This window comes from Lissotriton vulgaris, chromosome 3_1 (genome assembly GCF_964263255.1).
Source record: "Lissotriton vulgaris chromosome 3_1, aLisVul1.2, whole genome shotgun sequence".
Classification (NCBI taxonomy): domain Eukaryota; kingdom Metazoa; phylum Chordata; class Amphibia; order Caudata; family Salamandridae; genus Lissotriton; species Lissotriton vulgaris.
The window spans coordinates 1,894,000,591-1,894,016,696 of NC_141689.1; the positions used below are offsets into that span (position 1 = coordinate 1,894,000,591).

The window sequence follows — 16,106 nt, forward strand, 5'->3', positions numbered from 1 at the left end:
GATACTGCCGGTCAAGAGGCAGGAGACTTTTTCAAGGGTTTCCTCCCGTTTTGGGGACCTATGGTTAATAGTAGGAACCTGAGACATTTGACTCGAGTGGTAGAATCGACAGCTAATGTTACTGCCAGTGCCCTTGGTAATATCACCACAGAACTTCAGGCGGAGAGACTTATGACGTTACAAAACCGTATGGTTTTAGATGTCGTCTTGGCAGATCGCGGTGGGGTATGTAAAGTGATCCATTCGAGCTGTTGCATTTTCATACCTGATAATGCTCCTACTGTCTATCAAGCCATCTCGAAGTTGCACAAGATCTCCGAATCCATACACGTGGATGTAGGGGATTGGACGCTACTCGGTTGGTTTTGGGGCCTGATGTCGACTTGGGGTTGGAAGATTCTGACGATCATCGGGGTTGTGGTAGTGTTCCTGTTCACGTGTTGCCTTTGTGTGCAGTGTGGTCCTGCCTTATGTGGCCTCTGTGCTACAACGTGTATGAGACAACCACCTGTTACCAAGGGGACTCGGTTGGACAGAGCTATGCTACAACGACATCTTGATGGTCTGATGAATATCGAATATGATTCCGACTAGTGCTTGCCTACATGAGGGCAAAAGGAGCGTCTGAGGTTCCATGACAATTGTAAGTGGTGTTTCTGACTCGTACGAAAATGGTTGAGTCTGGTATCTATGAACCGCAAATGACGAGTTTAGTAAGTGTGCGCAGTTTCGCTGTGCTAACTTAAACCGTTCGTTTGTTACGTGGGCTTTTCATCTGTACCCACGGGTTCCATCTTAGATACGGCATCCATTTTGTCTCTTGCCCTCAAGTAGCCAGCGAACGGACGCTGTCCGCTTCGCGACCCTGGGACTCCCAAGATATTTGCGGAAGACACATGTCCTTTGAAAGTGCCTTTATGACGAGGGGGTTGCTACTGTAAGGCAGGTGGCGCCGCTCGAGGCTCATCTTGCCGCACGGACTTATTGTCTCAGCCGTGCATCTCATTAGGCACGTCCCTTTGATGCCTGTATCTCGTGCTTCCCGACACCTCCCCTTTTACACCCTTTCCGATCTCCCCACTGACTCCGTCTTCCTCTGCACCTGTCTTCGTTCCTGTTTCGATCTACTTGATTGCTGATTGGAATTTGCTAATGGTGGGAAGATGGGTTTTTACAGTTGGGAACCGCCAAATGTTTCCGCACTTATGTTCCGGACCTTATGTGTTTCAAAGCGACCAAAGCGACCCCTCTGGGAGCTCGATGTGGGAACTGAGTTGTAAACCTCTGTGTTTAATGTTAGCCTATGGGTAAAAACTGTATAAAAGGAGCGATCCACATAACCAATTTGAAGCAGTCTCCCCAAGTTGCACGTGGTGTACTTGCCGTGACTTCTGTGTTCCCTGCAGTAAATAAACCTTGACTCTTTGACGCCGAAGGAAGTGTCCCGTGTCTCTGTGACTTGTACGCCGGAACAGGTTACCCACGAAGGTTTCAGGTGTTGTGCCCTGGCACCGCTGGGTCCAAAAGAACCCAGTCCTTCAGGGCGACACTCATCCTCCTTAGCAGAGGAGCTGCCACTGAGTGATATGCTCTCAAATGGAGCAGATACATTGGGTAATGCTCTCGCAAAATGTTCCAGCAGAGCATAACATATGAAGCTGTAATTGTGAGATATTTCACACTCCTACTAAACTCGAAACTTATCTATGCCTCTTAGTGGCTTTTGTGGCGTACACCGGGGGAATAAACAAGCAGCAGATGTTTTCTATCCCAGTAATTAAAACTGTTTGTTTGTGAAGGTTACTTGCGTTACATGCACTCTCAGTGCAGGAATCACACTTAACTATTTTAAAAGGAAAGATGATTGAGAATATGTCCAAAATTCCTACTTGTTAGCCTCATCATTTCATGTTAATCAGACGATAAGTCTACCATCTTTTTTCCAAAAGCCAGTAATTTCAGTAGAAAGATCATTTCAGATGTTGATTGCACTATGAGCAGTAGTGTATTATTTACAGTCCAATAACTATATTAGACAGTGAAACGATTCTTTGCAGCTCATGCTCTACAAGCATTAGGTGCCTCTGTCCCTAAAGGTAACGTAGCTAGATTGATAGTATGAAATTATGCTATAAGTTGGTAACCAAACCCCTTGAAGTCAAACAGTGGGCTCATTCTACTAGAAGCCTTTATGCCCAGATTGTCTTTATAAGACATAGGCATGGCTGGAACATGGTCACCTAGACATATGTTCATTAAACGCTATTGTATAGCCATAGAAACAAATAAAGACTCGGCACTGTAAGTCATTGTTGAGAAGTCTGTTTCGTACTACTCCCCCGTCTCACCCCATATCTGGGGACTTAATAACGCTATATAGTATGTGAAAACCAGTTACCAGTAAGAATTATTTTGCAGCTTGAATCTCCTCTAGATTGTCATGCGAGCCTCTCACCCATCCATTAAATCAGGGAAGTGGTAAAAAGAAAAGTAAAAAATGTGTATGTTAAAAAAAATCCAAAATGAAAGCTCCGTTTTGGAGCTTTATGGGCTCATGGTCAACATCAAAGTGAGCGATACAGACTCCGTCTATGTCCTTTACGGGGGAAAAACTTTTAAATAGTTCCAGACGCATCCATTAGTTAGCAGAATGTTGCACTGCATGTGAATCTAGAAGAGCTTAAAGCTACATACCCATTTTTGCAGGTAATTAACTGGATTATTCTAGCCCTTTGCAGATCTGTTAATTGCTCAACAGGCAGTATGGGTGAGGGCAGAAAAGGGAAGGGAGGTTAACATCTGTTGACATCCAGTATCAGAGGGTAGTAATGTTATTGGAGCCAAACCCCAATTTTAGACTAACATGCCGACATGCATTAAATGTCCCAGTATGCTCCAAGCTCCGTGCTCCAAGCTCTAAATTTCCCAGTTATCATCGTCTGAATTCTAAGCTTTTGATTTACTGACTCAGTCTAAACATTCCAAAGAAGGATGCTCATTAGACTTGAAGTAAATATGTTTTACCACCTGCACTGATGGTCAGTTTGGTAAAATTAAGGTCTTACTGAATGAGGGGGCGACAGAGAACATGGATTAATAGTAACTGGATTCCCAAGTAGTTTTCTTCTAATCTGCTTGAGCTAAAATGGAATTGCTCCTCGGTCTTTATTCAGAGAATCGGGATTTGTACATAGTACACAAGATAAATTTCAGCCAGGGATGCTTGAATTCAATTGTCTTAAATAGCTCCTATGTGGTGTTTTAAGGGGTGCATTAGAAGGTTGATCCTTATGGCAGGTATGAAAGTATTTCTAAACATTTATAATGCTCTCCCTCCACTTGGACACACTAAAAGATTAAACGCCCAAAGAACCAGGCTGAATTTATGAAGGAAATGCAGCAAAATCCCCCATTTTCTCAGCGTGTAGACTTTTCAGAGGAAATAATGTTCCACATTGAGGAGAAAAAAACAATGCTTATGAATTTCCTTAATTTCCGGATGTTATGCATTGGGTTAGAAAACCAGCAGCTAAACCACACGGGCTAGGTCCCTGTATGAGCAAACGCGACAAGGTTTACATGTTACATGACATATGTTGTAAATGTGAAAAATACCAATAAAAATATTTGAAAAAAATAAAAATAAAATTAGAGAAATGTAAAATTAGCTTTTTGTGCTCCATTCTGCTTGTTATTGTAATATATATGCTACTAAAAGTATCAAAGAACAGTAGGGGGTCTTGTGAATGTTAAAGGACCTATTGTAGAGAGTAGTAATGGCACATTTACAAACAGCGGAGTAACTCAAAAGGGTAACAGACAGACGTTTGCTAGTAAACTGGTCATTCACAGTCCATTTGAGATTTCAGGATATGGTTGAAATAATTTTAAATCCATTCACCCTTTAAACCTCCTGTTTTCCTTTTCTGTCCAGTGTATTTTAATGTTTCTTTTGACTTCCTGGGGGTCTCAAAGCCCTATCCTTGTTCTTTTTCCAGAGCGGTAACAAAATTTGTTCATGTGGTTGTTAAATAACGAGGCATACCTGTTCACATCATGTCTGAACACCGAAAAGTGAATCTGCATTTGTCGCTGGAACGTGTGTGCTGATGAACAGCCATTGTCACATGAAGGGATCGTGCCCCTTTTGGAATAAGCAATACAGACTTGTCAAATCCTCACTTTATGAAACTCCAATAGATAATCAGGTTTCTCTGCGCAAAATTTTTAGTTCAAAATAAGAAAGGCAAAAATTTCCCCAGACAATAAAGCACCATTGTCTTTAAAGCTGGTCTTTCTAGGATGCGTTTAAAAAAAAGTTAGCATTGTTGACTAGAAAGTTTTGTTGGTGAAAACTTAAAACTGTTTTATAAAAAAAGGTAGCTATCGGAGGAACTCAGCGTAGCAGGTTACTTCAGAATATTGGCCACACCTCCAGTCAATGCCACCCTTTTGTATTGTGTTGAAAATGAATGCCAATTCTTTATTTTTTCTCTTTGTCCCCTAAAAATTTAATCTCCAGGATTGTATTTTCATTCGTCGTTTTTAAGTTTTCTTTTGTTACAATAATTGTCTCTTATGGTAGTGTATTGTGTTACTACAGCAAGGAAAGAGGGGCGTTATCGAGAACCACCGCCGACACCTCCGGGTTATGTAGGAATCCCCATTGCGGACTTTGCTGAAGGACAATCCAGCTCTTCGCGAAAGCCTCCAGATTACAGCGAAGCCCTGCAGCGGTCCAGGATGGTGGGAAGGCGATGCAAGGTGGATGGGACTTCGACAACACCACCCTCACACAGTCATCCAGCTAGCAGGCCAGTGAATAAACCTCAGTGGCATAAACCAAACGAGTCTGACCCCCGTCTCTCCCATTATCAGTCACAAGGGTTTTCAACAGAAGATGATGGTAAAAGTTTAATTCTGCTTTCCAAACTTTTAAGTGCACAATTCTGATGAAATTCCCTTGTTGTTAATGGAGTCTAAACATTATTGTAATGGTTAGATGACCAAATCGTATTCCAGGGAAAAATACAGTGAAATAATCATACTACTGAAATTCTGAAAGACACTTCCCTATGCACAGCACACCCTCTTGTCACTCTGAGATCTTCAGAACCTTTTTAAGTTCAAGACTCCGTGCAACATTCAATTAAAACCACTCTATTTATTGCAACATAAACTTCAAATTCCTGTAGTTTCATATTTTAAAGATTCACTTGCATCATGTAAAGTATTTCCTATTTCGCATAAATCCTACCTGCTGCCAAAACGTATTTATATATCGCCTTACTCATTGCTAGCAGGTAAAATTACTATTGTTTGATTACTTCACAGACTTTTTCCCTGTGTTTCCCAATGTCTTCTAAGTTAAAGGTTAAAGACCCACTGTCCATTAAGTGGTGTACAACCCATTACATAAGCCTCATGGATTGAACCTTTCCCTTCATTTCCTTTGTCAGTCTTGAAGACCATAAATCTTTTCCTCATGGCCTTTGCTTTGCTGTTCCTGATGTTTACAATTTCGAAAACATTGTAATTACAACCGCAATAAATGTGTGAATGTACTGATTATCACATAACAATGATTATTCCTCTATGTAATTGACATATATTTGCAAGTTATTTTCATCAATTTGTACCTGTTAAGTATTTAGCCTGCCAAGCAGTAAACCGAGACATGTCAGTGCATTCAGAAGTCAAGATTTCTTAGAGACCCTGATAAACGTATGTCTAGAAGAAGTCGAGTGACATCCTAGTTGAAGCAGTTTTTTTTGTCCTGCCCTCTAACTGCGAATTGCACAGGATTTTAGGTTATGACATGACTTCTGATTTGAAAATTTCACCGGGGGCACCTCCCATCAACTCTTCTCTACACCTTCTCTCCACCTCCAAGGATAGCTGACATTCAGGAGATGGGTCCGTCCTTTCAAGGAGATATGAAAAATCCTGTTCTACAGGCCCTCAGATTCCTAGCTCGAAATCATTCCATTTTCCCCTATTCATGCACACATGATGGTACACGAGAGCCCTGCAGTGGGGACTCAGCAGACATTTGCTACAATTTGGGGGAGACCTGTCAGGCTCCACCCTGACCTCCTCCAGCGATGCTGTGGAAGTGACTTGATGGGTTAATGAGTTGAACCTGACATTCAGGATGGCCTTCATTCCCTTTCCAGCTGTGGCAATAGTAGTGATGGATTCCTCCATCCTATTGTGGGGAGATCATTTGTAGAATTTGGAGGTCAGAGGACTCTAGCCTCTTCAGAATGAGTCGGGCCCATTCCACCAGGGCAAGTCCACCAATTCCACCCTTGACAGAGACGTTCCAAAAGCAGAGATCTGTTAAGCAACAACGTGGGCATCCCTGCATACTTTTGCCAAGCACTACTGCCTGGACTCTGAAGTATGCAAGAACGGATGTTTTGCCCATTTGGGTCTGCCAGATTTCCTTGTCTAACCATCCATCAACCCTCCTCCTTAGGCAGGGCAGTGCTCAGTAATCAGTTCTACAGGCGAGAAATCTGCAGGTAGATGTATTCATCTGAAGACAAAGTTACTTATGTGCAGTAATTATCTTTTTGGTGGGTACTCTGTCTACCTGCTGATTCCTCATTGTCAAGCCTCCCTCCCCGTTTGAGGGATGCATTGTAGGGTAAGGTAATAAGACTCCACTTTTATTTTTGCCTATCCGTAAGCGGATTATGTTCAAATCCCTTACGTTGATGCATAAAGCCCTGTTTGGCTCAGGGGCTGGGTATCTACGGCGTAGATTGGCCTTCTATCGTCCTGCCCGCTCACTGCGGTCCCAATCTCTTTTTACTGCCGTGGTGCCACGTGTGCGGAAGGCGCGGACTGGGGGCCGTTCCTTCAGCTTTAAGGCACCCCAGTTGTGGAACTCTCTGCCACTGGCGCTACGCAGTACCTCTAATCTGCTTCAATTCAGGAAGAGCCTGAAGACTTGGCTTTTTAATGTTTAATTGTTTTCTTTGCTGGGTTCTTTCTTTCTTTTCTGTATTAGTTTTTTCTTGTTATGTTATTACTGTGGAAAGCGCCGGGACACTCTTTTAGAGTAGCTGTGCGCTATATAAGTTTATTTTAACATAACATAACATAACATAACATTTTTAGTACTGCACGAATGTCTGTCAATCTACCTCTTACCTTGGACATAATGGTAGGAAACTGATGTTGTTACACTATGGCGGGTGATGACATGGCTTTAATGACGTCACCTGACACTACTTTTGTCATCGCTCCAAAGCCCCCTACAGCGACATGAGGTTTGAAGTTTCTGGGTCCAGTCAGTAGTTACCGTGCTAGTGAATACCCATGGCAGGTGTCGGTAGCAGTAAGGTACCGGTACGATAGTTATCGTTCAACATATTTCAAGTAGACTGACTCACCAAATAGGTACGGTACGGCTTAACACAAGTCATCTATGTGACCATGGGAAATTGTAGCATTGCTCTCTATATGTAATCTTATTTGACTTCTGATTATTAAATTGTAGCGATGTTCATTGTTTCCTTAAGAATAGGCTTGTTTTTCAATTTCTTTGTGGCTTGGGATCAAGGAGAGACCGTAAACCAGGACTTGGTAAATAGGGTTTTATTTTTATGAATGTCTTTTTATAACGAGTGGTCAGTCTATCTGTGTTAAAGTCCCTGGGCTCCGTGCTGGCGTTTTGGGCTCTGTCACTTTTGGGTTTTCTGCTTCCTTCTTTTCTTGGGCCGGGAGTCTTGCTTGTCAGATGTACTCCGCCATAAAAAATAAAAAAATAAAACTATCAGTTATGCCGCTTTTATGGGGATATACCCTTTTTGGGACCGTGGGTGCTGGGATCACCAAAGTGCAGTTTAGGCTAAACGACGAGTAAGGGAGTTGGTGCCGATGGGTGCAAAACGGTAGCACTGTGGGACGCGGCTGGGCTGCTTTCCCCGCTTCCCGACCCAACCCGCCAAACGTCTCCGTACCTGCTGCAGCCACACTCCTCTCTCGGGACTGTGGCACAGCGGAGCGTGTCCTCGGTGGCCTCCTGGCTTAGTTGGCTCTTCTTCAGGATTCTTTGGCTCTTCCCCGTCTCCGGCTCTATTCCGGCGGTGGCCCACTGGCGGTGTTAGGGTTTCTCCGTCCTGGGCTGATAGGCTTGGCGTCTCCTCTCCTTCCGTGGCTCCTACTCCACTCGGTCCCGGTGTCCACTCGCTTCTTCCTGGGTTGGTGATGTCACACACCAACACTTCACTTGCCTGCGATTTAACTGGCAGGAATTCCGCTCCTGGCTGTGCTTCATCATTAGGGTCGGAGTCTCGTCCTGGACTGCTTCCCAGTTAAAGGAGCCGTCTTCTCTCCATAGCTCAGAATCCTCGGTATACCAGTCGTGCTGAGGATTCGGAGAGGGAGGGATGGTTAGCCATTCCATATTAACGAGTGCCGGATCGGGTCCCTCTTTACATTCTTGTATACTCTTTTGCATCTCTTCTAGAGGAGAACCTCAATTGCACCTTAATTTGATGAGAAACATTTCAGCTGAAAGCAAACTATAAAGACTATAAAGATCTGTTTTTTAGTTTCACAATATTTTGTGACTTTGCATGAACTTAGACTGAAATGCATTCTCCAAAGCCATTGCGCAGTCTTAATGAACGCACATGTGGAAGGAATGTCAGTGATGTTTTACATTGAATAAGCCCATTCCTTACATTAAAGTTGGTGGCTGATTTCCTGTTGTACTAATAATTGTGGTTGTCAGTGGCCCCACAGGATAAGAAACATAGATTAGAATGGGCATTTTGAAGGATAATCCAAAATTCACCTATGGCATTAATGCATGAAAAGCTTTCTGATGCCAACTGTATTGTGCCCTTGTGCTCAAAGTGAACACAGACCTACAGGAATAGAGTTTTTGTTAAATTCATTGAGCACAGCCTTAGTATACACAGTACATTGACTGTTACCTGTCCCAGCTGCACCCTTTCCTGATTAGCAGGGTACCATTTATGAAAGGAAATGAACTGTGCCCATAACACCTCGAACTCCTGCAGTCGAGTAGAGACTTATCCAATTGAGGGCATGCTGGAGAAGGTTACCTAACTTTGTCTGCTCTTAACATAGGTCATTTTGCAGAGGCTTCTTTCTAGTAGGCAGAAAGAAGGAATGTAACCCACTATTCAATTCGATAAGTGACCGTTGGCTATGAAACAAATTAAGCTTTTTGTAAGAAATAAAAACACTTGAGGGCCTTGATCCAGGGGAGTCGAGCTATATTCTGGTCATCCTTATTTTTTTTTGCAGTTTATTATAACACAAACTCAAGCCAAACACATTGGAGTACTTTAAATAGGCATATGTTACATTAATCTTACCCATTGTGTACTTTCATGTACCCCTTAATCCCTTATAAAAGCAGCCAAAGGCTCCTGTTAGTTGATCCATTAGCAGTTTAGGCCCTAGGCATTAGAACAGTTTCCACTTCAGAGCAGATGTTAACTCTCTTGAAATAGATCCCAACCAAACATGATATCTTGCTGATTCCAGGGAGCACTCATTGTTAAGTGTTACTGCAGATTGATTGTGTCACAAACAAGCCTGTGGTTAATGAATGGTTCTTTTCCAGTGATCCCACAAGTGAGCACCCATGAGCATCTCACTGCGACATTAGCATCATCTAAGCTCTTGCAGGATTTCATAAAGTATAAGAAATGTCTGAAACAGCTAAATTGCTTTATGAAATTTCTAAATAATAGCTTGGTTATTGGTCCTCAAAAAACGTTCCCATGGTAAAGACCAATTTGCCTGCAGCTTCAAATCTGTTTACCCTTCCAACTCCAGCTTATCCTGGGCTAGCCATAGCTGTCCGTGCCCAAAAAGGACCTTTAAAACAATGTTTGGCCCTCCAATTTGGCTTTTCTTCGAAACGTAGAAAGACAATAAAACAGATTGTGCTATCCTCCAGACATACAAGAAGGATCAAGAGGATTGAGTGTTGCCATATCGAGTATGTGTGAGATTCCCTGACAGGTTTATTACCATGAAAGTGTTTGAATGATTTCAGAACTGAATATCCTCAAAATGAAGTGTGGGCTTTTCATGCAGAGATGTACTCCCCTGAGCTTGAGACGCTTCCTGTTCAGATAAGGTGTTGTTTCCCATTCTCAAATTTTACTAAATTGCAAATTTCATTTTCCTGTTCTCAGTAACAGTATTGTCAGTGGCTCATAGGCTTGTGAAGATTCATTTGCCTGCACCTCAAAACCTGAAAAAGCTTCAGAGATTCGGTCCGGATGGACACTGCTTGGAAAATGGCAAGTCATCCAGCCTCCACTATGGGCATGGCCACAGGATAGGACTGGACAGAGAGTACATGTGCTGTAGAGAATAGTGCATAGACTCTGTTTACAAAAAGCATCATAACTAATGTTGCAGCTTTCATGATTTTTACTTGAGCGAAAGGAAGCAGATTGATCAGCCAAAAGCATTCCTTATTTTGGGAACAGGCAGCAGAAAGTGGCAGCACTGACCATGATTATTGAGTGAAAGATAGTACCTAGTAACTGGATGAGTGCTCTGCTCTATGTGGGGTTGACAAAGCAAGGCCCATAGTGACCATAATCACAGTGAGGCAAAAGTTTGATTATTTGGGCTGCAATGCTGATCTGGAATTGGGGTCTCTGGTTGGTAGGTTTGTACCCAGTCCAAGTAGGGACCCTTAATTCTATTCAGGGCTAACGAGTATTAAACTCCTAAAATAACCCATACTCACCCCCATGGTAGCTTGGCACGAACAGTGAGGCTTATCCCAGAGGCAATGTGTTAAGTATTTGCACTTAACACACTGTAATACAGTGAAAATACTACAAAAAGGCACCATTTCAGTTTAAAATAATTTCCAATATTTATCTATGTAAAACAAGACGAAAACGGTAAAAATCCAACATACAGTAATCAAAATAGGAATATTGCAAAAATAGACCTAAAATATAGTTCCTTGAAGTCGATGGCTCCGTCCTGGGCTATAACGACATTGTGAACAAACAAATCCAACAGTTCATACGGCGTCGGGAAGACCCGCAAACAGTACCTTGAAAATGCAAGGCATCATTGACCTTTGCCTTGAGCTCCGAAGAGGCGGAGTCAGCAGGCGTTGGTCCCGTAGGTCGGTGCAGAAGTAGTCGGGCCCCTGCAGTTACACACGTTGCAGATCGTCCTCCGTAAGGTTGAAGTCTGGAGCGCCGGCGTCAGCAGACAACAGGCTGTAGTGTGAAGTGGGGCTTTGAGCAGTGCAGTGCCCTCAGGTCGCAGTGCAGGCAGTGGTTTGGTGACGGCGTCCAGCGGCGCCTGTGAGACCAGAGCTGCGGTGCGAAGTGGGACATTGCTTGTTGTGGTGCTGGCAGATGTATCGTCATTGCTGAAGCGCTATTGTCGGTAGACCATCTGAAGTCTGTGGCACTGGTGTTGGTGGCCCAAGGCTGTGGTGTGAGAAGGGGCGGTGCGCTGAGTGATTTAAGAGCGGTGCACCCAGGTCGTGGTGCAGGCAGTGGCATCGATATCGGCGTGGAGTGTTGTCGTCCCGGCTACCAGGGCGGTAATGGGAAGGAAGGCGATGTGAAGCAAGGCGATTCGAAGTGCGGTTCCCTCAGGTCACTGTGGAAGCAGAGCCTCAGTGACTACGTAGGGTGGCATTGTCCGTGAGACCAGGGTTCTGGTCCAAAGCTGCACGGTGCTCTCTGCGGTGCCAATAGGCCACAGATCTGGCTGTACCGTTGAGGACGGGGTCTGTAGCAGCTGAAACACGTAGTTCTAGATGCTGGTACCCATAAGATGCTGAAGTCTTTGGTGTGCCTGAGACTTCCAATAGGATTGAAAGCTCTATTTCAAGCCCTTGGAGAAGCTTTAACAGCAAGATTCATGAATGTTCAGTCTAGTCCTTTCACTGCCCAATTCCAGGCCACCAAAAAAAAATTCAACAGCAGCAAGCGGGCAGTACTCCTCCTGGCAGCTTTTCCATCACTTCTTCTTGATAGGGTCCTTGGTCCAAAAGTGTTCTAAAGTTCTGGGGTCAGGCCCCCAATATTTATACTACTTTTCCATTTGATTTTGTAAGCATCAAGTCCCTATTTCTCAGTAGAAACCAGTGCTGTCCTTCCTAGTCCAGCTACACTACAGGAGGTGGAGGCAGCATCATGCATAGCAGACACAGCCGGTTCAGGTGCTAGAGATAACTCCTTTCACTACTCTACATGCCTATTCAGCCTGGCTTTAAGTCACCCAGAAAAGTCAGGATACACCTCTACCCTCCCTTGTGACTGTCTGAACTGAATGCACATCTCCAGTTCTGTCACTCCAAAATCAGATGGTGAATACACAAACAGGCAGAGGCACTGAAGATGGTTAAGCAAAAAAAAAAAGTGGCATTTTTAAACACACAATTTAAAAACCACCTTTACTAAAAGATGTATCTGAAAGAAACAGGTTAGTATTCCTTACCTTAGAATATCCCCAGGCGTCAGACTGGATCCGGAAACTTTTGCGTAGCAGTACCCTTGCGCTCTGATAGTCGTCGTCTGCGGCTCCCCGTCCGTTGTCTGCGTCGTTGGCGCCGGGATGACGTCGCCGGAGTACTTAGACGCCGCCCTCGCGCGCTGACGTCAGTTCTTCTTTTTTCCGCGCCGCCAGCGCCGATCCAGAAAAAGTGGTACCCTTAGTCAATTTTTGACTAAACTTTTTCGATCATTTTTGATCTTTCTTCGAAGTCGAACGACTCAGACGGTGCCGATAGGGATGCCCGGGTTCAAGCACTGCGTCGACTGCAGTCGACTGATGTCAGTTACCGACCCCCATCACCAGTGTCTACATTGCCTGGGGCCCGACCACGATGCCAAGTCGTGCCCCGACTGCCGGGCCTTGAGGTCGAAGGCTAGGCGGGAGCGATCCCGCAAGCGCCTCGAGCTCCGGCAGTCGGCCCCGCGCCGTTTGAGGTCCCGGTCCGGAAGGAGGTCGAGGGACCGGTCGCGGGGCCGAAGTCATCACATCTCGGAGAGTCGACACCACTCCTCGGGCTCCAAGTCCTCAAGTAAGAGGCACAAGAAGTCGAAGAAGCGACATCGCTCTTCTGACTCCCCCCCCCCCCCCCCCTACCCCCCCCACCCCCGACGCTCGCGCAACGCAGCTGGTGGTTCGGGCGACACAGCCAACGCGGCTCCGCAGGCGTCGTGGCCTGCTCCATACTTGCCAGTCCCTGGGCAGAACGCGACGCCAGAGGAGATCGATGCCTTCTTCACGACCATGAGGTCTGTCACTCCTCAGTCAGGTTCCGCGGTGCATTCGGGCCCCATGGTCCCGACTGGGAGCCCAAGTGGGCTGGGTGCTTCGGCCCCGGCGCCGTCGGCGACTTCGGTCCCGACGCCGCAGGGCCCCGCTGGATCCGGTTCCGGGTCTTCGACCTTACGACCCCGCCGGCCCCTAGGTTGTCGTCCCCGGTCCCCCACTCGACCTGGTTCCGACGCCAGGATGGCGCCACTCGACGCCGCATTCGACGTCGAGAGAAGAATTTTTCTTCTATGATCCGGCCCCATCATTTGACCCTGAGTACCAGGAGATGGGTGGCGAGGCGGATTGGGAGGGGTCTGAGGACCCTCTGGCACGTGAGTGCGTCTTATCAGGACTGGGCAGGTGAGCTAGGGGATGCCAGTGGTTTGGACACTTTGCCAGACACTGGTTTTGTCTCCCCTACTACCGTGGCTACCGAGGAGGGGGGCTGCCTATAGTGTGATGTTGACGCTGGCGGCCAAGGCCTTATTTCTTGAACTCCCCGTCCCGGCCGTGAGGAATAACCTCCTCACTGAGGTCCTTAAACTGCAAGCAAGCTCTTCGGAGCCTCTGTTGCCGTTTAATGAGGCCTTGTCTGACGTTCTTCTGGGCACTTGGTCCAGGCCCGCTACAGGTCCCCCTGTAGATAGGAACGTGGCCAGACGCCACCGCCCGGCTCCGGGTGATCCTTGCTTCCTGTCCACCCACCCCACTCCCGAGAGCCTGGTCATCCAGGCCTCTAACTCCCAGCCTGCATTTCCGACGGCTCCCCCGATCGGGAATCCAAGAGGTACGAACAGTATGGTAAGAAGATGTTCTCCTCACTGAGTTTAGGGTTGCGGTCAGTTAACACCACGTGCCCCTTGGGCCGTTATTCCCACTCTCTGTGGGACACGGTCGCGGATGTGCTGCCACAATGTCCGGAGGAGGCCCGGACTAAACTCGCCCAAGCCCTTGCGGAGGGTCGAGATGTGGCACGGTATTCCATCCGGTGTGGGCTGGATACAACAGACTCGCTAGGTAGGGCGATGGCAACGACGGTGGCGATTCATCGCCACGCCTGGCTGAGGTCCGCCAACTTTTCGGCTGATGTACAAAACACCCTTATGGACATGCCGTTTGATGGCCGTCGCCTCTTTGGCGACAAGGCAGACAGCGCGCTTGAGCGCTGTAAGGACTCCTGGGCTACGGCCAAGTCCTTGGGCCTGTCAGCCCCCTCCAGCAGCCGGCTGCCTTTCGCTCCTTTTGTGGCCATGGAAGGGGCGCCCCCACACGTCCTGCCAGCCACGGGCTGCAGACTAACATCCAGCGTGGTGGCGGATGTGGTAACCGCCGTAGCGGTGCCCGGGGACAACGGCGAGGCTAGTCCACATCCACCCCTGCAGCATCTGCCTCAAAGCCCTCCTAGTCCGAGCTTTCAGGCCCATTTAACGCCAGTGGGGGGCAGGGCTCGCCATCACCTCCTCAACTGGCGCAACATCACATCGGACAGGTGGGTGCTGCAAATCGTCCGAAGGGGCTACTCCCTCCCCTTCGAGGCGACCCCTCCAGCCATGCCACTGCAGTCCCACCGCATGTCGGGGATCACTTGAATCTTCTGCGAGAAGAAGTTACGGCCCTCTTGGCCAAGGGGGCCATCAAGCACGTTCCTGGGCCAGAAGTAGGGTGTGGTTGCTACTCCCACTACTTTCTGGTTCCCTAGAAGGGCAAAGGGGGCCCACGCCCTATCTTGGCCCTGCGGAACGTCAACGGCTTCCTCCGGAAGGAGAAGTTCAAGATGCTGACACTGGCTCAGGTCTTAGCTGCCCTGGACCAGAGAGACTGGATGGTAGCGTTGGACTTGCAAGATGCTTATTTTCACATCCCCGTCCTGTCGGCCCACCGGCGCTACCTGCGGTTCACGGTAGGCCACAAGCACTTTCAGTTTACCGTGCTCCCCTTCGGCCTTACCAGCGCCCCACCGGTGTTCACGAAAATGATGGCGGTGGTCACAGCTCATATGCGCAGGTTAGGGGTTTCAGTCTTCCCCTGCCTCGACGACTGGTTGTTGAAGGTGGGCACGCCCCAGACAGTCGTCAGCCACCTCCAGACTATGGCCGACCTCCTGCACCTGCTGGGGTTCTCCATCAATGTGCCGAAGTCACACCTGTGTCCCTCTCAGAAGCTCCTCTTCATCGCAGCGGTTCTAGACTCGGCGCAGTTAAGGGTTTATCCTCCCGAACAGCGGGTGCGGGATATTCAGGCTCTGATTCCGATCTTTCAGCCGTTATCCCGAGTCTCAGTCAGGTTGACGCTGCGGCTTCTGGGGCTGATGGCCTCCTGCATCCTTATGGTGCATCACGCCAGGTGGCGGATGCGCACTCTGCAGTGGGACCTGAAGTTTCAGTGGGCCCAGCATCAGGCAACTTGTCCGACCATGTCTTGATCTCGGAGGGCACTGCAAGACAGTTGCAGTGGTGGCTCACGGACCGCTATTGGGTCAGCGGCAGATCCCTCTCCCTACCCCAACCAGAGCACGTAGTTGTGAGGGACGCGTCCCTCCAGGGCTGGGGGGGCCACACGGGAGAGGCGGAGATCAGAGGTCTCTGGTCTCCGGCTGAGTCCCGGCTCCACATCAACCTAATGGAGCTGCGGGCGAACCGGCTTGCACTGAAGGCATTCCTCCCCTCTGTCCGGGGGAGTGTAGTGCAGGTGTTCCCAGACAACACCACCGCCATGTGGTACTGCAACAAACAGGGCGGGGTGGGGTCATGGACCCTATGCCAGGAGGCTCTGTGCCTCTGGCAGTGGCTGGAACATCA

The 16,106-nt window shown here is 47.5% G+C and overlaps 1 protein-coding gene across 16 annotated transcripts in view; it reads left to right on the forward strand.

Moving 5' to 3' along the window:
• RAPGEF2 (Rap guanine nucleotide exchange factor 2) overlaps nt 1–16,106 on the forward strand; it is a 924,668-nt gene that overhangs the window by 874,716 nt on the left and 33,846 nt on the right. For 8 of the 16 annotated variants that reach the window (XM_086962366.1, XM_086962368.1, XM_086962372.1 and 5 more), the window contains one exon: nt 4,604–4,906. In XM_086962366.1, coding sequence (XP_086818492.1) covers nt 4,604–4,906 — 303 coding nt within the window. Of the gene's footprint in view, nt 1–4,585; nt 4,907–16,106 lie in introns of all 16 variants that reach the window. The other 8 variants (XM_086962364.1, XM_086962365.1, XM_086962369.1 and 5 more) reach the window with 2 other exon arrangements.